The sequence below is a fragment of the Propithecus coquereli genome, unplaced genomic scaffold, assembly GCF_000956105.1.
Source record: "Propithecus coquereli isolate 6110/MARCELLA unplaced genomic scaffold, Pcoq_1.0 Scaffold184, whole genome shotgun sequence".
Classification (NCBI taxonomy): domain Eukaryota; kingdom Metazoa; phylum Chordata; class Mammalia; order Primates; family Indriidae; genus Propithecus; species Propithecus coquereli.
This window is the reverse complement of record NW_012143190.1, coordinates 66576-93512: the sequence shown is the minus strand read 5'-3', so window position 1 is coordinate 93512 and position 26937 is coordinate 66576. Positions and strand designations below refer to the sequence as shown.

Below are 26937 nucleotides of genomic sequence, written 5' to 3'. Positions count from 1 at the left end.
TCTCACTTTAGACTCCCATGTTGTTGTTTCTGTGACCCCTGGACAACACGGAGGACAAAAGAGACCAGGATCTGAGCAGTGCACACTGTGGGCTCATAGGCACTGAAGCAAAGCATACTGGTTGAACTTACAGGTTTATTATGTGAGCTTGTTCTTGGAGTTTTATGTCTGCTGATTGATTCAGTTCTCCCAACCATCCTATGGAGTAAGTACTGTCATTCTCCCCATTCTACAGGTAAGGAAACTGAGGCACAGAGAAGAAGCTTGCAGTGGGCCTAGAGCTTATAGCTGGTGGAATCAGGGTTTGAACCAGGCAGTCAGGCCTCAGCCACCCACATTGCTAACCCTGAGTCCACAGCTTCTGGTACAGGCTTTAGAGCTTTCAGGTTTGCTTTCATAGGCGTTGGCCTTGTCAGGTGTCCCCAGGGAGGAGGCGAGTGGGTTCGGCCCATGAAGATAGGAGTGGGCACTGAGGAGGGTATCTCTGAATTTGGGGACAGAAGAGCAGGCATCAGTCTGAAACAATAGAGAAGTGAAAAATAACAAGAGCCGTGGAACTAGGAGGCGGGGAGGCAGGGCGCCCGGGACACAGTGGGACAGGGCCCATCATACCTGCTGGATACAGGCCCCAGGGCTATGGTTGGAGCCTCCAGCAAGGCCTCAAGAAGGGAGCGGCCGAGACAGGGGCTTTGGGAGGTCTGATCTGGTGATGGTCAGAGCAGCGTGATGGACACATGAAAGGTGGTGCCAGACCACAGGCAGGAGCAGAGCTCCCAGGCCAGCAGCAATGGTCACGGGGCACAGAGGAAAGGCGGGGCCCACACTGTACCCCAGCACCTCAGAGGTTCTGCCCAGATGTGTAGCCAGAGTCTGCAGCTTTAATTCAGGTCCCCAAAGAGAAATCCTGAAGACAGCTTTGCCACAGGTTGAACAAGTCACTTAACCTCCATGTGCCCCAGTTTCCGCATCTGTATAATGGGGCTTCTGACAGTTCCTCCCTCAGAGTGATGTTAGGAGGATTAAAGGAGAAAATGCTGACTTCCAGTGCTGGAACGAGATGGCATAGACTTGCCTTCACCACGCCTCTCCTTTAAGTACAACCAGATATTCTGGAAATTATTCAATAGACAACAATAAAAAGACTCTGAAAATTGGAAAGAAGATAGTCTGCTGGCCAAGGACCCCAGGATTTGAGGAATGAAAAAATAGTGAGCTCCCTGAGTTTTCTTCTTATCTCCCACATATCTTGACCTGGGTGCCTAGAGGCCTGCAACCTGTCAACAGTCTTAGACACAAAACCCAAGAACGGCCTGTTCTCTTTGTCAAAGGACTGGGAAGGTGAAGCCCAGCTGAGACCTTGAGGGGAGCCCCAAAACCTGCTCCGTAATCAAGACACAGTGGTCTCAGGACGCAGTGGGCTGGCTAATCTACCTCTGACAGCTGCAACAGCGGCGGCAAACCACAGGCCAACCCAACATCTGCTCCACGTCCAGGACGGCAGTGGGCAGCCCCATCTGCTCGCCATAGCAGCAGCAGTGAAACCCTACGTCTCCCTCCTCCACCCCACTGGCATAAGGAGACCCAGACCCAGCAGCTTCTCTCTCCCTGACTCACTGCAGGAGGTGGCCCAGCAGCACCCAGCAACCCAGGGAAGTGCCTTCTGCCCCTGCGGATGTCACCAACAGGGACTGAAGAGGAGCCCCAGCAACACCAGAAAAACAAAGCAGACCAGAATAGCATTGCAAAGACTCTAAAAACTAAACTGTCACTGGAATTAAAGCCCACAAAGGTAAGCCAGAACCTACGTGCCAAACCTACATGCCAGGGTGACAGTCTGTTAAAATAGTAGATTTAAATAGCATCAAGGGTCTCCTAAAATAATAACCAAGGTATGCAGGATATAGTTTAAAATAAATTGTCATACAAGGACCAGGAAAGCCACAATTTGAATGAGAAAAGTCAATCAGCTAACACCAATGACAGATGTTGGAATCATCTGACAACAATTTTAAACCATAAAAATGCTTCCAACAATTAATTACAAGTTTTCTAGAAATGAATAAAAACATAGAAAATTTCAGCAAGGAAATTGAAATTATAAAGAAGAACCAAATCTAAATGGAAATTATAGAACTGAAAAGTACAATAACAACAAAAAACCCTCATTGGATGGACTTAGTAATAGAATGAAGATGACAAAGCATAGAATCAATGAAATAAAAATAGATCAATGTAGTTCACTCAATCGGAACAACATAAAAAGTAGACTGGAAAAAAAATGAGCAGAGCCTGAAGAATGTGTGGGAGGTGTAAATTTGTATGAGGATTCCCAGAAGCAGAGGAGAAAGAGTGTAGGACTGGAAAAAATATTTGAAGAAATAAAGGCTGAAAAATTCTCAAATTTAGTGAAAGATGTACACCTGTTACAGATTCAAAAAGCTGAGTGAATCCCAAATAGTATAAACCTGAAGAAATTCACACCAAAACACATCCAAACTAAATTTCTTAAAATTAAGGACAAAGAACAAAATCTTAAACACAACCAGAGAGAAACAATGCATTCCATGTAAAGAAATACCACTTTAAACAACAATAGATTTCTCATTTGAAGCCATGGAGGCCAGAAGGAAGTGGGACACAATTTTTTTAAGTATTGAAAGAAAAGAATTTTCAACTTCTAATCCTATATCCAGCAAAACTTTTAACAATGAAGAGAAAATAAAAACATTCCCAGAAAAAGGAAATCTAATAGAATGTGTTGCTAGCAGACATAGCCTTAAAGAATGACTGAAGGAAGCTCTCGAAAGAAAACGATAACATAAAAAGTCTGGGAACTTTAAAAAGGAAAGAACAGCAACAAATTAGTTAAAAATAGAACTACATATAATAGACTACTCTTCATCTCATTAGGTTTTTAAATCATATTCAATGGCTGAAACAAAATTTATAACATTATCTCATGTATGTAGAAGGAATACTCAAGACAATTTTATTTTAAAAGTGGGGAGGGTACAAGGACTCCAGTAGAAGTAACATTTCTATACTTCTTTCAAAGTGGTGAAATGTGAACACCAGTTGGCTGGGATAAGTTATGTATATACATGGTAATACCAGGAACTACCATCAAGAAAACTATACAGAGTGATATTTTTAAAACATTATAAATAAATCAAAATGGAACTCTAAACAATATTCAAGTAACCCACAGGACAGCAAGAAAAAAGAAACAAACAGAAAACAAATAATAAAATGGCAGACTTAATCCCTAACATGTCAGGAATTACTTTAAATGATTTTGAAAATACTCCAATTAAAAGACATACATTGGCAGAATAGATTTGAAAACATGACTCAAGTATATGCTGTCTGAAAGAAACTGCAAACGTAATGAATGACATGGGTAGGTTAAAGGTAAAAAAATAAAAAATGTGGAAAAGGGTATCTCATGCAAACATTAAAAGAATCAGGAGTGGCTATATTAATATCAGAAAAGGTGGGCTTCAGAGCAAATAAAATTACTAGGGGCCAAGAGGGCCATTATATAATGATAAAAAGGTCAACTCACCAAGAAGGTACAGCAACCTTAAATGTGTATGCACCAAAATACAGAGATTCAAAAGACATGAACAAAAAGTAAGAGGAAGGAAATACGTAAATCCACAGTTACAGCTGGGGCTTTCAAAACCTCCCTCTCAGCAATTGAGGAAAATACTAGACAGAAAATCAGCAAGGATGTAGGAGAACTGAACAACACCATCAACAGGATCTAGTTGACATTTATCACACACTCTGTCCAATGATAGCAGAATACACATTCTTTTCATGCTCCCATTGAACATTCGGCAAGATAAACCATGTTCTGGGCCAGAAACCGTAACAAGTTTAAAAGAATTGAGGTTATATAGGGTATATTCTCAGACCATAATGTAATCAAACTAGAAATCAATAACACAAAGACAACAGGAAAATCTTCAAACACTTAAAAATTAAATAGCACATTTCTAGTACCTGCAGATCAAAGAAGTTTCAATTGAAGTAAAAATTACATAGTACTGAATGAAAATAAAAATACAGCTTATCAAAATTTGCAGGCTATAGCTAGAACAGTACTAAGAGGGAAATTTATAGCACTAAGTGCTTACATTAGGAAAGAGGAAAGATTGCAAATTAATAATCTTAAATTCTTACTTCAAGAAACTGGAAAAAGATGGACAAAATAAACCCAAAGCAAGCAATAATAAAGCTAAGAGCAGAAATCAATGAAATTGAAAACAGGAAAAAATAGAGAAAATTAATGAAACAAAAGGATGCTTCTACAAAACAAAATCAATAAAATTGATAACTCTCTAGCAAGATTGACAGAGATTAAAAAAAAAAAGTCACATTGCCAGTGTCAGGAATGAAATGGGATATCACTGAGATCCTAAACCCATTAAAAGGACAAGTAACAACATTATGCTCATAAACTAGACAACTTAGAAGAAAGGGAACGATTCCTTGAAAATTGCAAACAAAACTCAGCCAAGATGAAACAGGTGACCTGAATAGACCTGTTGTATTATTAAAGAAATTGAACTTGTAATTTAAAATCTCCCCAAAAATCTACAGGCCAAGATGGTTTCACTGGAGAATTTTACCAAACATCCAAAGAACAATACCAATTTTATATAATCTCTTTTAGAAAATAGAAACACTTGCCAATTTATTTTGAGTGGCCAATGTTATTCTGATACCACAACTAGACAGAGACAGCACAAAAAAATACAGATAGATATCTCTCATGAAAATTCCTCAATGAAATTTTAGCAAGTAGAATCTAATAATATATAAAAAATAACACAAAGCCATGACCAAGTGGGATTTATTCCGGGTATGCAAGGCTGGCTCAATATCCAAACATCAGTTAATGTAATATACTGTATCAACAGGCTAAATTAAACATATTGATGCAGAAAAAGCATTTGTCAATACAGCTGACATTTATTCATGATAAAAACACATAAAGAGCATCTGCAAAACAACTACAACTGAATGATGGACTTAATATGTTCTAAGTTCAGAACAAGGCAAGAGTGCTCTAACCATTCTTATCAACATAGTATTAGATGTTCTAGTCACAGCAACAGGGTAAGAAAAGGAAGGAAAAGATACACAGTGTGGAAAAGAAAAGATAAAACAGTCTCTCTTTGCAAGTTACATGATTTTTATACATAGAAAATCACAGGGAATCTACCAAAAACCTCCTAGCACTAACAAGTGAGTTCAAGAAGGTTGTAGGATACAAGGTCAACACACAAAAATCAGTTGTGTCTATATACTAACAATGTATAAATTGAACACAAAATAAAACATGAAATACCATTTAAAATAGGTATAAATCTAACAAAACATATACAGGATCTGTATGATGAAAATCAGAAAATAATTAAAAAAACAAAACTACGTATTTAGAGAGACATTTTGTGTTAATGGATTGAAGACTTAACATAGTAAAGAAGTCAGTTCTCCCTATATTGATCTATGAGTTTCATGCAATTCCTATCAAGATGTCAGCAAAGACTTTTTTTTGTAATATAGACAAGCTTATTCTAAAATTTATGGGAAAAGGACAGGGCCTAGAATAGCCAAAACCATTCGAAAAGTGAGGAATAAAGTGAGACAAATCATTCTTCCTCTTATTAAAGCTGACTCTATAGCTCCAGTGTACTGGTAGAGGAATGGACACATAGATCAGTGGAACAGAATAGGGAGCCCAGAAACAAATATGCCCAGTTGATTTTTGACAGGGGCAAAAGTAATTCAATGGAAATTATTCAATGAGTAGACTTCAATAAATATTGTTGGAGCAATGGGACATCCATAGGCAACTTACCTTAACTTCACACCTTAATCAAAAATTAACTCAAAATGGATTATGGACTTAAATGTAAAATTTAAAACTATAAAACTTCCAGAAAAAAAAGGCATAGGAGAAAATCTTTGGGACCTAGGGCTAGGCAAGGAGTTCTTAGACTCAGTACCAATACATGACCTATAATGTAAAAATTGATCAAGTTGAGCTCATCAAAATTAAAAACTTTTGCTATGTGAAAGTTCCTGTTAACGGTATGAAAAGACAACTTACAGACTGGAGAAAATATTTGTAAATCACATACCTGACAATAGACTTTTATCTAGTATATGAAAAGAGCTCTCAAAATTCAACGGTAAAAATACAAACAATCCTTAGAAAATGGTCAGCAGATGCTGCTGTACTCTAGCCTAGGCAACAGAGTGAGACCCTGTCTTGACAACTACAAAATAAACAGAAAATAGTCGAGAAATGAACATGTATTTCTCTGAAGAGGATATATAGCTGACCAATAAGTACATGAAAGATGTTGAATATTAGCCATTAGAGAAATGCAAATAAAATAACAATGAGATACTATTACCTACCTATCATAATGGCTAAAATAAAAAACAGTAACATCAAGTGGTGGCCAGGATACAGAGAAACTGATTCACTCTTGCATTCTTGGTGGAAATGTAAAATGGTACAGCCAATCTGAAAAACCATTTGGCAGTTTCTTTTAAAACTAAAATTTACTATATGACGCAGCAGTTGCACTGTCTTGTATTTATCTCAGAGAATTGGAACCTTATTTTCACCCATATACACGAACATGAATATTCACAGCAGCTCTGTTCATACGAGCTCAAGACGCAAAACTACCAAATGTCCTCCAATGGGTGAACAGTTAAACTATGGTACGTCAATGTCATGGAATACTACTTAACAATAAAAAAATGAACGAGTTATGTATATACATAGCAAGTTGCATGGACCTCAAGGAAATTATGCTGAATATAAAAAAGCCAGTTTCAAAAGCATGCATGGTGCATGATTCTATTTATATAACATTCGTGAAATGATTATGGAGATGGAGAGCAAATGAGTAGTTACCAAGGTTTAAAGGGTGGAGGAGAGAGTAGGTAAATGAAGGATGGTCTTGTGGTGATGGTGCAGTTAGTTCCTTGATTGTGGTGGTGGCTACACAAAGTTACATGTGTAATAAAATTGCGTAGAGCTGTACACATGCACACAAATGGGTGCGTGTGTAACTGGGGAATTCAGAATAAGTTCTGTGGATTATATCGATATCAATATCCTGATTGCGATATTGTCCTGTCATTAGGCAAGATGTTACCATGGGAGGAGGATGGGTGAAGAGTGAACAGAACCTACCTGTACTGTTCTTTTCAACTTCCTGTGAATCTGTATAAAGGAAAGAGATAATGCCTAGAGAGTCCTAAAAATTCAGATGTTCAGGCCACACCTCCTACCAATTAAATCATGATTTCTACAGGTGAGATTTAGGCATGTGCGTTTTTTAAAACTCTTAGGCGACTCCAACACGCAGCCTAGTTTGAGACCCTGTACTCATTCGTGTGAGCAGTTGTCATGATTGTCCTCCTCCTCGTCCTTACAGCTGCACTGACAGCCCTGCCTCTGTGCCATGCACTGTTTAAAGCACTTTGCATCCATCATCCCATTTCACCACCAGTAATAATCACTATTCTTAATTCACTGCCATCATTAGGCCTCCTTTCCACTGGGGACCAGGTGGCCACCGACTGGGGGTTCTGGAAGCGCAGACAGTGCAGAGCTCCCTCCTCTTACACGGTGGCACTCCCACCTCAAGAGTGAGTTTGGCCTCATGGCCCAGGCAGCAGGGCCTGGAAGACACATCCTGGGGCAGGCTGTGGTCTGGCGGTCAGTCCCTTATCTTGTTTGGGCTGCTGGGTTAATGCATTTCGTAATTTCTTGTGTTCTAAAAAGAAAAGCCTCAGCTGCCAAAAATGTTTATATGCCTGTGAAAAGCATGAATCTGTTGGGGCTGAAGGCTGAGGAAGAGGGAGAAAATGTGTGGAGCCGTGCCAGGAAACAAGCAGGGCTGCCCCATTGCACTCTCGGGGGGCACCATTCACAGAGTCGGAGATGTCACCGCCAAGCTGAAATCAGTGCTGATGAGGTATGAGGACGGCTGCGAGTGAGCTGGTGGACCGGGAACCAAATGACAAAAGGGGACCAAGGGTAGAGGTGACCAAGCCACCTAAATTGATCCGGGTTGAGAGTCTCCATCACACCCTGGGACACATTCCCTCCCGGGCCCCAACAAGTCAGCTGCTGTTCTGAGCCTCAGTCTCCCTTTATGCAGTAAGGATTGAAGTGTTGGTTTTATTTTCCTGAAGAATTAGGATTCTCCTGAAGATCCCAAAATGGGGGCGGGGGCTATGGTATTTGTATTAATAGACTCATTAGCCCTCTGCCTCATGAGCCTTCTGTTTAGTGAAATCTCACTGACCTCCCACCTGGACTAGAAAGAAAATCCTTTGGCCCTGGGAGTAGCCAGGAGTAAGGACAGAAGGCTATTTCTTTAACAGCTCATGTTTCAGACCAATTAGTCTCTGCTCTGTCAAGGTTGCCAAATTTGGCACCAGTCTCTCCTGAAACGGAAGTTGAAAGCAGACATTTAAATGCCGATATCGAAATTATATTTTTTTAAAAAGGTACAGGCACCTTTTTAAAGGACAACTTAGTCCCCTTGCTTTTTCTGATTCCTGTTTCACTCCGAAAGGGAAATCAAGTCCTGCCGTAGCTGGATCGCAGGACGTGGGAGAAGAAGGTGAGTTGGTGGCCACTGGGCTGGGGTGCTTTGGCCGGGAGATGCTGGAACGTGGGGGCTGCTTTGCTGCTTTCTGCCTGGGGCAGCATGTTCTGGATACAGGACCAGAACCTGCTGGAACCACTTTTATTAACACTGGGAGGATTTTTGTCTGCAACACCTTTTCCTTTTACCTCTCAGATGAGATTTTTGTGGGGAGGGCTTCTTTTCCTGTTTTAATGACCCATTATCAACTACAAAGTTGCCGCTAGTAAAAATATCAATTATCGCTTATGCAATACTTTTGGCATTGCTTGAAACCACATTCCATCCTCTTAACACGATAGTTGCTTTGAGCCAAAATTCAGAGTGGGTTTGAGGACAAGTTGTATACACAATCATTAAGATGGCCAAAAGAATATATTTTTATCCAGTAAATTGAATGTCAGTTAAGCAGTAGTAATTACTGCAAGAAGCTATAATTTATACTAGGGGAAGTGAAGTGTTTTTTTAAAGACAGAAAGTATTGCTTTACAAGAGCCTCAGGAAAAAAAAAAAAAAAGGAAAGAAAAGAGAAAGAAAAATACCAGTAACAAAACCCCCAAAGACTAAACTGCATAGAAATTTCAGAAGCAAACCCTTGGCGTTAGAAAAACAGTGAGCCTGTATAATACCCAGAATACTTCAGAGAGAGTCACAAAAACTAGTTTTTAGTAATCTAACAGTCATGTGATTACTGATCCTGAACTTTGTTTCTTAGAAAACATTTGGGCCTTGGCGGGGCGCGGTGACTCACGCCTGTAATCCTAGCACTCTGGGAGGCCGAGGCAGGAGGATCATTTGAGTTCAGGAGTTCAAGACTAGCTTGAGCAAGAGCAAGACCTAATCTCTACTAAAAATAGAAGAATTAGCTGGGTGCAGTGGTGTGTGCCTGTAGTCTCAGCTACTTGGGAGGCTGAGGCAGGAGGATCACTTGAGCCCAGGAGTTTGAGGTTGCTGTAACGTTGCCATGGCACTCTAGTCCCAGGCAAGAGAGCAAGACTGTCTCTCAAAAAAAAAACAAAACAAAACAAAACCATTTGGGCCTTATATTTTGGGTGTGTCTAGAATCTGCCAACACTTATGCCCTCCCTGGTCTCACTCCAAAATTGAGAATCTGAGCAGAAATAAAGAACAATCAGAATTTTGACTTCAGCTAACCAAGAAGTGATTGTCCTAAATACTGTGTTGCCTGGCTAGAATGTTAGTGAGAATTCTTGCTGTTGGTTATCGACTTGGACTTTTCCCTGGACTCTGCGGGCAAACGGAGAGAAGATTAAAGAGGATACAGGAAAGATCTCCAATGTTTGAACTTTGTCGAATTGTGAAGCGGGGGCTCGATCAGTACTTGGCAAGAAGGCAGGCTGGGGTCTGTGCCTGGAAGCTGCGTGGAGCCGGTCTCGGCGCACAACGGGAGAGTGCTGTGGCGCCGGTCCTGCCTGGTTACTGAAGGGCAGCCTGTTTCTAGCGGCGATGTTCTTAGCCCGGGTGGTACGCCACACTCACCAGGAGCCCCCGTGAGCACAGGGGTCTGGCCTCTTCTCCAGAGAGCCTGGTTTGCGTGGTCTGAGGTGGGCCCCAGGTGTTGGTATGGTAAATGTTTCCCAGGTGATTCCACGTGCAGCCGGGGCTGATGGCCAAGGTCGGGCTTACTAGGGCACAAGGTCCTCACCAGTCGTGGTTCTCGGGTGCGCTGTAGGGACCGGCAGCTTCAGCATCATTTGGAAACCTAACAGAAGTGTGAATCCTCATCCCTCCTCCCACCCCCACCCCTTACACCAACTGAGTCAGAAACGCTGGGGCAGGGCCCAGCAATCTGAGTTTTTCCCAAGCCTTCCAAGAGATTCTAACATGCACTGAAGTTTGAGAACCACTGGGCTATGCTGCAGCAATTGTCCTCAAACTATGCTCAAAGCAATGGACGTTAGAATCGCCTGGAAGCTCTTAAAAACACAGAGGCCCAGGCCCTGCCTCATACCAGTGAGCTCGGAATGTCTGGTGGTGGGAGCCAGGCAGCAGTGTTTTCTAGGACTCTCCAGGAGGTTCCTCTGTGTAGCCAGTGCCTGGCAGAAATTGAGCCAGGTCCCTCTTGACCTTGAGGTTCTAGAATTTGCCTGTGAAATCTGTCCTATCTCCCTAGTGTCAAGTGTCCTTAGGCAGAGGAGTCTCCATCCCTCTGAGGAAGTGTGGCTGCTTTCCTCTGACGTATCACGTACTCCTCAAGAGGGCTGGCAAAGTTTCTGTGCCGAGGGGATGCTGTCAGACACACCTGAATGACAGCACAGAGTCTATAGTCTCATGGGGGTAAAACCTCTTAAGAGAAATTCTCAGGTACAGTCTAGCAGTTTCTATTTTGTTCAGTCCATTGGTTCTATCAGTTTGTGAACACTTATCAGCCCCTTCTGTGTGGTGAGCGCTGGGCGGGGGGATGTAAAGAAGAAAGACAAGTCCTGGCTTCAGAGAGACCTTGAGAGGAGGGGGCTGGGTGTTTGGGGGTCCAGGCTGGAGGGATCCTCTCAGGTGGAGAGAACCTCAGCGCTGCAGGGAGGAAGTGACCTGCAAGGTGGGGCCACAAGCAGGAAAGGGCATCCCAGCAGGGGACTCAGGGTGTGAGCAAAGGCACTGGGGCACTAGGATGTGGGAGTCACCCCGTCTCAGGCTTCCCTGACCTGTGGCGTGCATGTCACAGCCCCCACGGGGTGGGAGGGAGGAGCACATGCTCTCACCCCACCCCCACTCTATCCTCCTGGGTGGGGTGGAAAAGGCAGAGCCCAAATAATTAGGCCATAAAGCTCCGGATGTGTGGTTTTTAAGGAAAGGAAACGGGGAATGGTTATTAGGAGCAGGAAACAGTGTGTCCTTAGGGTGTCTGCTGCCTGGAGCATCCTGTGCCCTTGGATGTCCCTGGGGGGTCTTTGAACTTTGGGAGTAGTAGCAGGTTCTCTTGTCAGCAGCCCCTCCTGCAGGTCAGCTAACCCCCTCTTCTGTAGTGGCCTTTGAAGGGGTCAATGCTGGGGGCTGGTTTGCACTGCCCGTAGGAGAATTGGTGGCAGGGGTCACCTCTGGGGGGGGCCTAGGAAGCTAGTAGGGGGAACAGGGGCTCAATTTTCATCTTACAGCCTTTTGTATCCTCTGAATTTCTTCCATGTGTTTACTTTAGCTACTCAATAAATTAACGGGTGCGACAAGCCAGGCTTTCTCCTATTGGCTGAGAAAAACCCTCCTGAGAAATCCGTCAGTGGCTGTTGTTTGTCCGTGGAAAGCTCCTATAAATCTCAACTTCTAAGGAATCGAAGTTGCTAAGTCTAGGTGGAATTTAAAATAATTGTTTCCAGTTAAGGGATGTCAGCATTTAAAAAGGGAAACAAAAATACTCCCTGTCCTTTGTTCCTTGGGGTGGGGGGCAGGAAAGGCTGATATAAAACCAATTTATCTAGAGCATTTCTTCTAAGTAATTATTTTTAAAAGATGTTGTTTTGAGAGCTGACTGTGAGGTTGACCAAAACAAGCCAAATTTGATTCTGAAGTCCGAGGAGGAGCTTTGAATGACTCCTCCTGAATGTCAAGGGTCTCCAGTGCCCCCAGGGCTGGCTCTAGAGGACAGAGGTGTGGTTGCTTCACACTGGCCCAGGAAAAGCTCCTGGCTGCTCCCCCATCACCTGTTCTCCCAGAAGTCATGTCCACGCCCTCTTGCTAGCAAGTCCCAGTGCCCCAAGAGCAGAGGTTGAGCCCCTCTGGGGCCCCCAGCCACCTCTAACTCCAAGAAACATTTTCCTACTGGTTTCAAGCATTACGTGGTAGACACCTGCAGGTCACGGTGTCCTGACAGCTCCCTGCCAGCCACCCAGCTTTAAGACGGCCTCTCCTGCATGGGTTAGCGGGTACCAGTCCTTGCTGTCCTGTGGCTGTTGGGGCAGATTTCATCCTCCAAGGGTTGGGCCATGCATGGAGGTTCAAAGCATGGACTGCCCAGGCTCAAATTATGCTTGACCATTTAGCAGCTATTTGACTTTGGGCAAGCTTCTCAACTTCTCTTGACCTCGGTTCCCTCATCTATGCAATGGGATCACAGCAGTGAATCAGAGAGAGAATATGCGTGACAGGTAGCGCCTGGCATGCTGAAAACAGTTCTCTCTGCTTCCCCAGGTACTCCCCATGACACGGGCATGAGGACCCCATGGTAGAGCATCTCCTTTCTCTGTGCTCTCAATGTCTTTCCACTCTCAGAATCCCGTTCAGCATCTGTGTTGAGGGAGGGCCCCTAGCTTCGATTGCATCTTAGATGCATGATGCGTGGGTGCATGGGTGTTAGCACTGTCCCTGGCACCTGACAGGCAGTGGAATCCGTGTTGGTGGAGGAAAGAGAATGAATGGAAAGGATTGGGGTGTCTGTTCAGGTCCTCCAAATGCCTTGGGTTTGCCCAGGCTTGGACCAGGAGTGCGTGAATCCCTGCGCCTAAGGGAATGTGGTGCCCAAAGCCTGCGTGGCAAAAACAGCATCATTTTTGCTCTCCCGCCCTTGCCCCGTCGGCTGCCACAATGTCCGACACACCTGCCATTATTATCACACCCCAGGCAGACGTGTTCAGGTGGATAATGTTAAAACGCAAAGTGCTTTGGGGTCAAGGGGGAGATTCCTCTCAATCAGGGAGCTCCATGAGTGGTAGGAGAAGGCAGGTAACCTGGGTGCAGGATGTTCTGGGGGCCTGGGGGCTGGAGTTAGGGAAAAGAAAGTATCACAAGCCCCTCTCCTCTGCGTCGCTGCTACAGAGATCGGGCTGTGCAGACCCTGGTGGCTGCATTGAGCGGGGAGACTGACCCTGACCTTCTCATGTGCTCGACTCTGTAGCACCCCGCAGGAAACAGACACTTAAGACTTGGAGTGGCTGCAATTTCCCTAAAACCGAGAAATTGCTCTCCACTTACACATAATTTTTGCCGTGCAGCTGGTTCCTGCTTGACATCTGGACTGTGGGCTGTATTAGCCTGGGGTTTCTACCTCTGCAAGGTTTTAGCCGTTTCCTGCTTAATTCCAGTCCTGTGCCGGCAGCGCCGACAGACGGATCACTGTCTAGGCTCAGAAGCAGCAAGCGTATTCTCCTCGCTGTCACCAGATCTCACCGTGTCCTTCACCAGTGTAGTTCTATGATGCCGTCGGTCTGCACTCTGATGGTCTTTCCTTGGCAGAACCTTGGGAGCACATTTCTCTAAAGAGAAACACTTTGTGCTCTTCAACACCACTGTGTTCTTGCTTACCAAGCCTGTGCAATCGAGTCACCCTGAAGCCAAAATCCTGAGTTGGTTCCCCCTGCCGGGCGCAGAGCAGCCTCGGCAGACCGGGAGGGGTGAGTGGAGCCATAAGCTCAGACCCACTCATGCCATCTGCCCCTGTGTCCTTGGAACCCTCCCTGTACCCCATGTCTGCCTCTAACAGATAGCCAGGCATGAAGAAAGGCCCAATATGCAGCTTGGGGGGCAGGAGGACACACCAGTGCCTTCTTGGTGCTGCGGTGTCTGGAACCGGAGGTGTCCACCCGGCTTCCCCAAGTTCTGGACATCAACATCTCAAGTGAGGCCTTTGCTGGGAGCGCTTCTGCTTCCTGGGCCAGAGGGGACCGCAGAAGGGAGGGCAGCTCAGGGACTTAGTGGCACTCATTGTGTCCGTGGTTAGTTTTAGAAGAGCTCAGTGCTTCTGTGAAGTCGTCTTCTGAAGTAAAAATTTTGTTTCCTCAATAAATTATCTTTCTTTAACAAAGCTAAGGAGAGCCTCAGAGAACTTTTTAGCATTAGAATTATCTCCCTCATTCTGTCTCATTAAATCTCACCATTCACTCCTTCAGCGGGTGAAGGCATGGATCTTAGCCCTTCTTTGACTAAATTTATTTGAAACTGAGAACGTCCCAGATTTAATTGCCTATAAGTGGCATTCACAAGAAGGCGTGCCAGGAATCCCTCTTGCTGTTGGAGGTGTATGTGCTCCAGACATCCTGTCATTGTGTAAAGAACACCCTGCAGGCTGGCATGCCTTCCTCGGGTGCCATGCAAAGACTGAGATCTTCAGATTCTTCACTTCTAAGAAATCCACCCCGGCTTGGGATTTGGAGGGTTTTCATAGGTGGTACCATCAGCACAATCATTTTGGAGGATACAATGGGTATAAATTAGGGTCCTGCAAAGAGTCGGTGTGAGATAACATGCGAACGTCTCCCTTTTCTGGCTTCTGATGCCTGCACTTGGCCAGTAACGGTTCTCCACGTGCGTCGTCAGGTTGTCTTATTTCCCCAACTGTCTGTAAGTAATTCGGGGACCGTGATACACTGCTACACCAGTGCACTGACATCCACGTTCCTAGCCCAGTGGCAGCACTCAAGTTAGCCAGATCAAATTGTCACCCACACCCGTGTGGCCCAGCGTGCTCACAATTAGCCACATGTTGCTATTTAAATTTCTCTTAATTAAATTGCGATAACATCAGAACTATAGTTCCTCGGTCAGACTAGCCCTTTTCAAGCACTCGGTAGCCACATGTGGCCAGTGGCCACCATATCAGACAGCACAGATGGAGACTTTGCTGTCATCTCAGGACATTTATCAGACAGCGCTGGCCCGGACCATATTCCAGTGGCCTGCTGGCTTGTCTGTGATCCCAGCCAGACTGCGGGCCTCCTGCAGGGCCTGTGTGTGTCACTCCCTGCTGTGCATCTGTGCCCTGCAAAATGCCTGGTACAAAGCGGTCCTCAATCTACTGTTCTTAAACGAATCAATAGCAACTTCACCTTAAATTGTGCATAGCCTTCTAGACCAAAAATCATGAAATCATTCCATGCTGAGCTGGAAAAACTTTTCATCGTCACCTGGTTCAAGCCCTTCACCTCTCAGCGAGGAAAATGGAGGCCCCGGAGGTTAGGAGCTTTGCTTAACATCCCCATGCTTTAACAGATCTTTAACATTAACTGTGACCTCTTTCTTTTTAGACTGTCACTCTGTGGCAGCAAGGAAGATCTTTTAAAATGACTATTTGAAAGAAAGTTTTCTTAAGCTGATCAAGTTTACCTACCTATGAGTAATTTAGAGCAAACGTATTCAGTGTACAAATAGTAGCATTTCCATTCAGTTTGGGAACAGGGTAAAGGTGGCCATGTTTTAACAAGTATTTAATATTGTTAGAAGTCCTATCCAATTTCATAAGGCAAGAAATAGGATATAAATATAGAAAGGGAAGAAGGGAAGAGACTATCATAGATATTAAGAGAACTAACGGACAAACTATTAGAACCAGTAAGTGTTCATCGTGGTGTTGTGTCATAAGACAAACATACAATAATCTGTGGTTTTCCTGTGTACAAGCAATAATCAACTATAGAAAAATAAAAAGCAGCTCTAATTCACAGCATCAGCCAAAGGTATGCAATACCCAGGAATGAAGCTAATAAGAAATGTAAGACTTTCGTGATGCAAACTAAAAATTTGCCAAACGTCATGCAAGAAAACCTGAAAAAATGGAGAGGTGCCCTATGTCCCAGCATGGCAGGGCTCAAAATTTTAGTGATGCCTTTCCACCCCCCCCCAAATTAACTTGTTCAGTGTAATGCCGAACTAGAATGACTTTTTACAGATTTGACAAACCAAAATCATGTGGAAGAATAAAGTTCTCAAAATACCTGAGATAATTCTAGGGAAAAAAAAACACTAAAGAGAGGAAGGAAAGAGAATTATTAGCTCATTACTTTCCCTCACTCTGCTTATCCTAATGGACAGAGATTTTTCTTAATACCCTATAGCATTTTCATCTGAATAAGCATGGTTCCCTCTAAAATAGTCACTTTGGGAGGCTATAGCCTTATTCCACCCTTATAGGAGTCATCACATCTTCAGAATTTCTAACTGGAATAAGCTTCAGCACCACCCCCATCCCCAATAGAATGTTTTCGCAGGGCAGAAATCAATATAACTTTATGGATTTTTTTCCTGTAAAATTTTTCAAACATTATCTGACTCCAAGTCCATTCAAGTAATATAGTGTGTTTGCATGCATCGGCTCTAGATGCGCTTGCTGTGTGCTCTAAGCAGTGGGGACATTGTGGGAAGGAGGTTGTGAACATCCCAAGGAGGTGCCACTCATGGGAACCTGCATTGTGTGTGTTCATGGTGGGGACCATCTGCAGTCCTGCATGGGGTGCTTGCCTACCTGGGGGCAGTGGACCTCTATGACTTCCATGAAGCTCTACACACTGGCCACATGGAGTTTACAGTCTAAAGAAAGAGAGATGAGGGTTACGTGGGAAAATAGCCACCAAAGGCCATTAAGCGATGACTTGCCGATAAACCTGGGCCACATGTGACACAGGCCCACCTGTGCCCTCAATCCCACGGTCACTTACAGTTAAAATGACTGTGCATACTTAACGCTACACATTTTTGTTAAATATAACATTGCCAGAAATAATAACTGCCCTGGGACATAAACTTAAAATAACATGGGTTTTCCAGTCAAGTAATCTTTAATTTAAACTAAAAATACACTAAACAGTAGTTTACATGAACCTCAAGTATGGAGACTCCCAGCCCAGGGCTAGTGCATCAGACTGTAAATTTATGAGGCACTTAGTTAGCACTTGGGCACTTTAAACCAGATCAGGCGTGATCTGCACTGGAGACGAGCTCCAGAAACCCCAGGAGCACGCTCGGCTGATCTTGCCGGCTGGAGCGTGCTGCAGGGAAGTCCTGCTCTCATGCTAACCCGGCACCACTGCTGGTCGCTCAGCTCCCGTGAGGAACACGGGGCTGTCGACAGCACAGCCAGCTTTTCTGAGCGCTTTTGTAACCGTTCTGTGTGTCTCCTGAAAGACCAGGTTCTCTGGCCAGGAGTGTCTGGCAGGGTGGAGGGAAGGAGCCTCTTTCATTCTGTAATCGATTTGAACACCAGAGAAAACTTGGAAGTGGTCCCAAGTCTAACATTCCTCCGTATGTGGTGAGACCGAGCTTCCAGGGCTTGGATCTCCTCCCATTGTGGTTTTCCAAGCAACATCCTTATTGTTTGAAAAACCCATCTGGTGGCTGCTCAAGAGATCCCAGCCAGGGAGGATGGGAGGCGGCTTGTCAAAGTGCAAAGATAGAACAATCGATTTGTACCTGATCCTCCGTAGGATTGTGAGATTCTCCGGGTTTGAAAAGGTCTTACCGTCCGAGGTGGCAGATGCCTCTGATCCTGGCCAAATTGTTGGTAGTGGAGAAAGAGGTTTTAGAGAATTCCCGTAGGGAGAACTGAGGTCTTCTTAAGGGACTTGCACATTTCCGAAGATGAGTTGCTGCGGTACCTATTTGGTGAATGTGCAGATGTTGTAATGTTTGATGTGTTTTTAACACTGCGGCTATTGAGACCCTCTTTACTTTGGGCTCTAACACAAGAAAGAGGTTTTCTGTGATGTTGGTTTGAGAGACAGGTGACCCGAGGGCAAGTGGAGCCCCTGTTTAAGTTCCCAGATGATTTTCCCAAAGACCCAGCTCAGGATCCCAGAACCTTGGCTTCCTGAAATCATGAACGTTCCTTGAGGAGGCAAAACCTTTCCTCCTTTTAGGCTTATGTTCCCAAATGTGTCACATCACTGACACAACCAAGACCTTGCATTTGCTTCATTCTTCGAAGGGCAAGACCACATTCAAAATACAGACCCTGGTCTGTGACTCAGATTAGGACTCCAGGATCTATGGGTTGTGACCTTTATGATGGGACATCCCTTAATGCTGAATAAGGACCACACCTGCCGAGGCTGGAGACGGAGCAGTTTGACACGGTCCACATGCCATGGTTACACTTTATAAGATGGATACTGGAGGCGTTCTTTTCATGAGACATTTTATTTCTGTAACCTCTACACATTTAGCAGAGTTCATTGAAATCCATGAAAATTTTCAGAAGCTCTACCTATTTAAAAAAACCTATCACCAGTTTTATATAAAGATATAAAATCAAACCCCTAAATAAAATTTAAGATAGTCAACTTTTGATGTCCTTTGCTAAATGTGCTCGAAAAGCCAGTCAATTCCTTCAAAAGTTAACATGAAATAGAGAAGGGAGGAAACAGGTAGAAAAAATAAAAGTCTGATTTCATTGAACATAATGTCCTCAGGTTCTTCCATGTTGTCACATATTGCAGAATTTCCTTTTTTAAGGCTGAATACTATTCCATTGTACGTATATAATGCATTTTATTTATCCATTTCTGGTGGACATTTAGGTTCTTGGCTATTGTGAATAATGCTTCAATGAACATGGGAGTGCTAATATTTCTTCAAGATTCTGATTTCACTTATTTTGCATGATTACCTGGAAGTGGGATTGCTGGATCATATGGTATTTCTATTTTTAATTTTTTGAGGATTCTCCGTACTATTTTTCCATAGCAGCTACACTATTTTGCATTTCTACCAGCAGTGCACAGGGGTTCTAATTTCTCTACATCCTTGCAGACACTTGTCATCTTTTGTGTTTTTTATAATAAATATCATGAGAGGTATTAGGTACTATCTCATTGTGGTTTTTATTTGTATTTTCCTGATGATTAGTGATATTGGGCACCTTTTTACGTACCTGCTGTCCATTTGTATGTCTTCTTTGGGGAAATGTCTATTCAAGTCTTTAGCCCATTTTTTAACTGGGTTATTAGTTTTTTTTGCTATTGAGTTGTAGGACTTCCTCATATATTTTGGAAATTAACCCCTTACACTAAATGAAATAAGCCAATCATAGAAGGAAAAATACTACATGATTCCACTTATATGAGGTATTGAAAATAGTCAAATTCATAGAATCAAAGAGACTGGCAGTTGCCAGGGGCAGGGGTGGGGGAAGGTAGAGTTGCTAATCAGTTAGCATCAAATTTCAGTTAAGCAAGGTGAATAAGTTCTCGACATCTGCTATAAAACATTGTAACCATAGTTAACAACACTGTATTGTATACTTAAAAATTTAAGAGGGTAGATCTCATATTAAGTGTTTTTACCACCTGAAAGTTAAAAAAAATAAAACAACCCTCAAAAAAATAAATAATTCATACTGAGGGTAAAAGTAAAAAGAATGTATTTTGTGTGCAAAGGATGAATGTATTTAAACAAAAACCTTTTTATTTGTAACAATTTTTTAAAAAGCCGAATGGAAATTGCTTTACCATGTACTTGTATATAAACAGACATTTTCTGTTGCCGATCCTTCCAAAAAAGTAAAGAGCTGAGTAATTGCATTAAAAATAGGACTTACTTCATTTAGCAAAGTGAACCTTGAGAATATATCTAAATTATTCTCATTGGCCAACATTTATCTGATAATTTTGGGGGTCTTCTATAAGCCTAATTGGATGGATGCCTGACATCTAGGCAGCAGGAGATGGAATCTAACTAGAGATGGTTTTCGCTATTCTGCGCAATCCGCCACTGCACTAAATTGACATGCTTAATTTAGTGGATATGGTTTCTCCGATTTTTTTTTTGGCACTTTCTTCAGTATTGCACAGATAATCAATTTGATAAATATTTGCCGAGTGCTTGCTGCGTGCCAGTTACGGCTGGAGAAGCTGCTCTGAAGGAATCCGGTGAGTCAGAAGAGCCTGTAGAAGCTCTTTTCTGACATGATAGTGATCAGTTGACCAATTAACCAAAAATACTGGTTCAAGTGGTTAAACATCAAGAAATTATATTTAGATGCTTTAAACATTTTGTTTTAACTTAAGCTATGAAAATAATAGTTTTTTCACTTAAGTGCTTTAAACATTTTGTTTTAACTTAAGCTATGAAAATAATAGTTTTTTCACTTAAGTGCTTTAAACATTTTGTTTTAACTTAAGCTATGAAAGTTATAGTTTTTCCACCAATTTTGTGATGGAGAGGGAAAGCCTTCTCTTGAAGGGCAAGTGTCTGCCAACTAGACTTCCACATAACCATCCTCAGGCCAAGCACACCTACAACAAGGGTTTGAATCCAGTTCCTTGTATATATCTGTGCATGTGTATATGGACAGGAACATAAAAGACCCTTGTGAAGCAGCCTGGGAGCAGATTTTTATGATTTGTTCTTCATCTTATGGTTGTCTTGCGCACACCTAATTTGATAACAATTTATTTTAGCTGCTAGCTAAATCAGTTCACATGAAAACAACAACTTTGCTTTTGTCCTCATGTTTTATTGGTTAACCCAGTATGTAACCACATGTATGAATTGAAATAACATGTACCACTGACATCAGTAAGTTGAGAATAAATACTCTTGACCCTTGGTGAGCATGCCCTGCTCCACCGATGGGAGCAGACACGTGTGGGTGATCCGAGAGCGCCCTGCTTAGCCCAAAGATCCAGGACACACAAGCGTGAGGCAGTGTGTCTCTCAAAGGATGCGGATGGCTTTGGCCGATCCCATTCCACCTGGGGGTTGGCCAAGGGAAGATCTCTGTAGACAAGGGCACAGGGGTGGCCTGCAGGGCGTGTAGAGGAGAAGACAGGGTGGGCCTCTCTTGGAGAGATACCAGCATTGAGCAGCAAGCAGGGGAGTTGATAAAAGATGCTCAGGAACATATGAGGCAAACTAGGACAAGATGGCTCCAGGGAAGCGTTTAGAACCTCTCTTCATAATTCTCTTCATCTGGGTTCATCTCTTCTCCCAGGCTGGCAGTGATCTGAGGTCAGGGGTGGCATCTTGTGTACTGTTGTATCTTCTCCTTTTGGTCCATTACCTGGCATGTGGGAAATAAATATTTTTGAATGAATTAAACTGCATATATTTTTTTTCACTGGTATCGTTGACAAAAAACAGATATCTTTATGCATGGTAGGTCTCTCACGTGGAAATCACAGGTCAGCAAACTGGGCCATCAGATCTTCTGCGTCTCAGCTTACCCCAGTGAGGGCATGTATATAAACTGAGATCATTGCTCAGTTCACAGCGTGTGGCCAGCCACGCATGCCTAGGCAGGTATCCTGGTGTCTCTCTGGTACAGAGGGGTGGGGAAGATGACTGGTATTATCACATTGGACCCAGGTATGGCGATATGAAAAATAGAAAAGCCACAATTTTTCATTAGTTCGAAGACTTTAATCCAGGATATTCTAAAAGTCTTGGATGGTTCCCAGTGGCTCTTAACACACTCACTTATCTCTAAGGAACAAAAACACTTAGACCATTAACACTGGAGTATTTAGAGTGAGAAACCAAGTCTAATCCTCAGAAGCTTGGAGTTTAAGAACTATAATGTCACAGTTAATTATCGCAGTTAAGATCAACGTTCATTTATTATTTAGTGAATGTTATTAGTGTCTGTTATTTGCCCAGTTGATCTTCATTCACTAGGTGAGCAAATCCTCACCCTGTCCGTTCCTCCACGCACTCATGACTGTGGATCTGCTCTGTGAGGACTGGTGTCGCCCTATGTCACCTTTCGTACTTAAGACTTGATTTAAGTTAGTGTGATATGCTAGCCCCTGGAGCCTAAGCATCCCTCTCTCCTTCTCCTTGGACAGCTTGGGCATGAACCACGATGACGACCACTCGTCCTGCGCCGGCAGGTCCCACATCATGTCGGGAGAGTGGGTGAAAGGCCGGAACCCCAGCGACCTCTCTTGGTCCTCCTGCAGTCGAGATGACCTTGAAAACTTCCTCAAGTAGGTCCTTGAATCATTCTATAAAATGGGTACAACAAAAAGTACTTCCAAAAGACAGAATTCAGTGTGAGGAGGAAAAATGAATCTCTTTCCGAATTCTCAGCTGGCCTGAAGAGGTGTTAGGACGGAGTCCCCTATAACTGGCAAGAACGACCTGCCCCGTGTGCATCTGTTACGATGTGCTGCTGCCCTTGACGGGGAGGGAATCTGCCAGGGAGGTGGGGAGGGAGTGTGTCTATCTCACTGCTACCTTCTTCCCACAAGGCATCTGCACCTTTCCAGGCTCAGGTTTCTGTGTCAGAATTGGCCATCTGGTCGCATAGCTTTGTCAAACAGAGTCTGTACCAGGGACAGTGCAGATCAAGGCGGCAGAGCTGTGCGGAGTTGATGTACAGACCCCGATCACTCCTTAGTGGTGACGCTACGTCCACCTTGTTGAGACGACAGCGAGCCCCTGAGTCTCACCTGCACATGAGCTTTGCAGTCCAATAACACATTTCAAGTGCCCAGTGAATTCGGGGTCACGTGGAAAAGGCATCGTTCTAGTTCTTCTTCCATGAGGTTTCCTGTTGATGGGGAAATCATTTCAGTGGCTTAAAAATGAACCCATTACTTTTAATATAGTGTACTTCCCACTGAGGATTTATTATCACCAAATCTTAATCAATTGTTGTAAGTCCCCCGCCATTATTTCACTTTACCTGGAAGAGTCAGTGCAGCAAGACGGGGCACTTTCATTTGCTCACATACACCGTGCAGGTCCCACTGGTGATGGGCAGTGTGTGTCTGAACCCGGGAAAGGTGGACCAGTGTCAGCTGTGTGTACTTGCATGCATGCAACTCTTTCCCCCAAAAATGTTGGCAAGTGGCTGGGTTTTCTTTTTACAGCCGTCTGCCTTGTTTTAGGAATTGAAAAATAAAAGCATTTAGGTATATAACCTCCTACCAGAGCCCCATCCTCACAGTCCCCAGTTCAGTGTTTTGGAGATAGTACTTCTCGTTGTAAATGAACATTCCCATCCTGGTTGAAATTCTGAAGTCCCTGGCAGATGTGTCACTTGCCAGTTTTCAGTGGTGGCAGGGGGTGCAGTCAGGTGAGACACCAAGTCCAATGGATCTGCTGAGGTCCAACAAGCACTCAAAGAGAATCCGTGGAGTTGGAATGAGCACTTTGATTTCATTTAAAATAAAACAAAACAACCCTAACTTGTACTTCATTCCTAGTAACTTTTGCTCAAAGCCATATTGTAACAAAATATCATAGTGATCTATTTCAAAAGGTTTTTCATCAAAGAAAGCTTTCAGACTCCCCAAGACAAGTCCATTAGCCTCCTGGGTGTTATTCCCAGGCCCCTCCCAGTCACCAGGCGCTCATCACCTTCAGGGCCAAGATCCACACCCAGCCACATGGAAAAAGAGCAGAATCCATGTGTCCGGTGCCTGAGTCCTTTTGCCATAAATAATTTGGAGGGACATCTTTCTTGGTGACAAAAAAACAAAAACCTGGGCAGTATATTTGCAAGTCACCCTGTCTCTTGGCTGTTTCAGGTCAAAAGTCAGCACCTGCCTGCTGGTCACGGACCCCAGGAGCCAGCACACGGTGCGCCTTCCGCACAAGCTGCCGGGCATGCACTACAGCGCCAACGAGCAGTGCCAGATCCTGTTTGGCACCAACGCCACCTTCTGCAGAAACATGGAGGTACGCAGCCGCCAGAGGGCTGGCTCGGGACAGAGCGTGGGCCCCGCCCTCCCTCAGCGGGCCTGGCTTCTGCAGGAGACGTGGGTATTCACACCCAGCATGTGCACACGCGCACATGTACCCGTATATACGTGTACGCACACACACAGTCACATATGCAAACATGAAAATACACACCCTCACAGGCTTTTGTACATGTGCCCCCCAGAGAGCCCACATGCATACACACCCACACATGCAATTGCACGCATATGGCCATACACAGGCAGTTTTGCAAGGGGTATTTTGGGGTTACTAGCATGAAAACCTTCAGACACTAGAGAAAAGCAATTAACTCATATTTGGAAGTGACAAAATGTCACCTGACTTCCAACCCTGACCAGATAAGGCAGAGAGCTAAAAACTGTTAAATGTTGAGAATATCAGATTGAAGATATTTACCAAGTTATAAATTGATTGTATGTTAATAGTGATAATAACCCCATTAAACAGTCACCATTTATTTAACAGTGGCCATGAATTTGGTCCTAAAGCTTCCAACATGCATAGTCCCAGTCAGTCCTCACCGCTGCTCCCTAGATTCCATCCTAGTTGACGGAGGATGACACCAAATCAAGCTAAGTGATCATTCAAAATGGCTTCGTTAGTAAGTAGTAAAGCAAGGATTCGAACTCAAGCCTCTTCACCCCCAGAGTGCACACTTTTTCGTCGTGCTGCAAACAGCAGGGTCCATAGCTTGCCAGATTCTAGGGCTGGGGGTGCCAAGAGGGGCATGCTGGGGCCCGGGGCAGGGCAGTCTCCCTGTCCGTGGCATCTGTGTAGCAGACAGGGAGGCCCTGGCCCCGGGGAAGGCCAGAGCAGCCTGCGGTCCAGCTGGCACTAGGCGGTGGGACTTGGCTAGAGAAGCAGAGCCCTCTAGAGGAGCAGAGTCCTGGGGCAGGATGCGGACAGAGTGGGGGAACCGGCTAGGGATGTGTGGGACTCAGGAGCCACCCTCAGGGAGGGTTGTGCCAGCACTGGCACTCAGGAGCGTGTCTGGTGCCAGGGAGGATGTGTGGAGTGAAAACTCAGGATGGGACCAGCAACAAGGCACGCGGGTACACGAGCATCTGCCTCCAGAATGAGGCCCCGGGATGCCAGTTAGCCGGGACTTCTGGAGATGAGATGCTGTCTCTTGAGTGCTTCCTGTCTAAGCGAGAATTGGTTTAGGAAACTGGGGCAGCACCTGCAGGTGGGCATTGCCTGCCATTATTTGGGGTGCAGAAAAGGGCAGTGCCTCAAAATCAGGCTGGTGCCTCTTGCTGGTTCTTTCCCTAAAGGACATTAACCCACAGCGTGGTTTGGTTACTTTTCTGCCATTCCCCTGGGGAGTGTGCCAGCAGGGGACCTTCCAGAGGACCAGTGGGCAGCTGCCCCCCACTTCAGTCCTCCACTAGATGCCCTGTACCTCCTTCCCCCAGCAGAAGGTTGAAAGAGATGTTGTGAGCCCAGGATTTATCGTCCTAGCAGCCCGTCATGGTGCCTGATGCTTCCGTCTGCCCCTGCATGGTGCGACTGCTAAGACTTGTTCCCATACACAGTGCCTGCAAGGGGCATCTGTTAGCCTGTCCCCGGCTTTCAGTCCCTAAAATGAACTGATGCACAGATATGTCAAGAGAGAACCAGTTTCAGGGGATCCTTTGGTGGCATGCAGGCAGCATGAGATTGTGTGGATGGGATGCCCAGGGAGGACACTGAGTGTTCAGGAAGAACAGAAGGGCCCTGGTCCCCCCACATGGAGAAGAGGAAAGTGCCCAGCTGAGTCAAGGGGCACAGAGTGGCCACCCTGCCCACTGTGGGCTGGTGAGACGTGGCAGGCCAGGGTGAGCTGGCCCTGCAGGGGTAGGATTAAGTGGGGTGGGAGATGGACAGAGAACCCTGGTCCCTGAGAGCTGGGGCCATTTCCCCTTCCAGGAGCCAGGCAACTGCACCCCAGTTGGGTGAGGAGGGACAGAGAGGGCAGACACATGTGCTGGGGGCCCATGGTCTCCCCGGCCAGACTCTTCCCTTGCACTGTGACACAAAGCCCTGACTGCAACCCTCGAGGCAGGGGCTTTTTAACCCTATTTGAACAGATGAGAAAACAGAAGCTAAGAGACATGAGCTAATGGGCCAGGGCCAGGCAGAAAGGGTCGTTCTGGAAAGCAGGCTTGGGCATGTCTCAGAGGGAGGAAAGGAAGGCTGCCGCCACTCAGAGACAGACGCCAAAGGGGAGGAAGGGGACATACTATCTTATTTTTCTTCATTAGCATCTTTTCGTTTGAAGAGGACAGTTAGAGGCCAACGGTAGTGATGAGCTCAGCTTTGTAGCTCCTTTCTCCCTAGAAGCTCAAAATCTGACTATGGATAAAGTGAGATCCTCCCATTTCTGTTACGACGAAGCTGAACATCTTCTTCGTACGTCTCACCAGGAACTGCAAAATATGCTTTCCTACTTGCTTTTGCCTTGAGGGTTTCACCAGTAATAAAACATAAAATAAAATGGCATTTTCCTCCCCAATAGCCAGCAGGAGTGATTACTTAGGGGAGTGAAGTAGTGACGGTCCCCTCCATGGCCACCGTCTCAGCTGGTCAGTGGTGAGTGTCCTGCTCGCAAGGCTGGTGATGCTTCCCTTAGAGGAATCTGACAGTGGGATGGCAGTGACTGTTCGCGCTGGAGAAAATGTCACACTAACGCTCTTTTGCAATACTGGAGAAGAAGAGGCCGAAGGCCAGGTGCCTCCCTGTGACTTGGAGCCTGCTGCCCTGGGCATGGCACATGTGTCTGAATTGAATCCAGATGAAGACAAGGCCACACTTCTGGACTCCAGGGCTCCCTGTGTCATCAACCTGCTCCTTCCGTGCTTTTATAGGTCTGTGTTTCGGT

At 44.7% G+C, this 26937-nt stretch overlaps 1 protein-coding gene across 1 annotated transcript in view; it reads left to right on the top strand.

The window, feature by feature from the left end:
* The window catches only part of LOC105808925 (A disintegrin and metalloproteinase with thrombospondin motifs 17), a 223642-nt gene that overhangs the window by 136014 nt on the left and 60691 nt on the right, over nucleotides 1-26937 (top strand). Inside the window, exons 9-10 of the mRNA XM_012642686.1 lie at nucleotides 22193-22333; nucleotides 23882-24032. Of these exons, the coding sequence (XP_012498140.1) occupies nucleotides 22193-22333; nucleotides 23882-24032 (292 nt within the window). The remainder of the gene's footprint in view (nucleotides 1-22192; nucleotides 22334-23881; nucleotides 24033-26937) is intronic.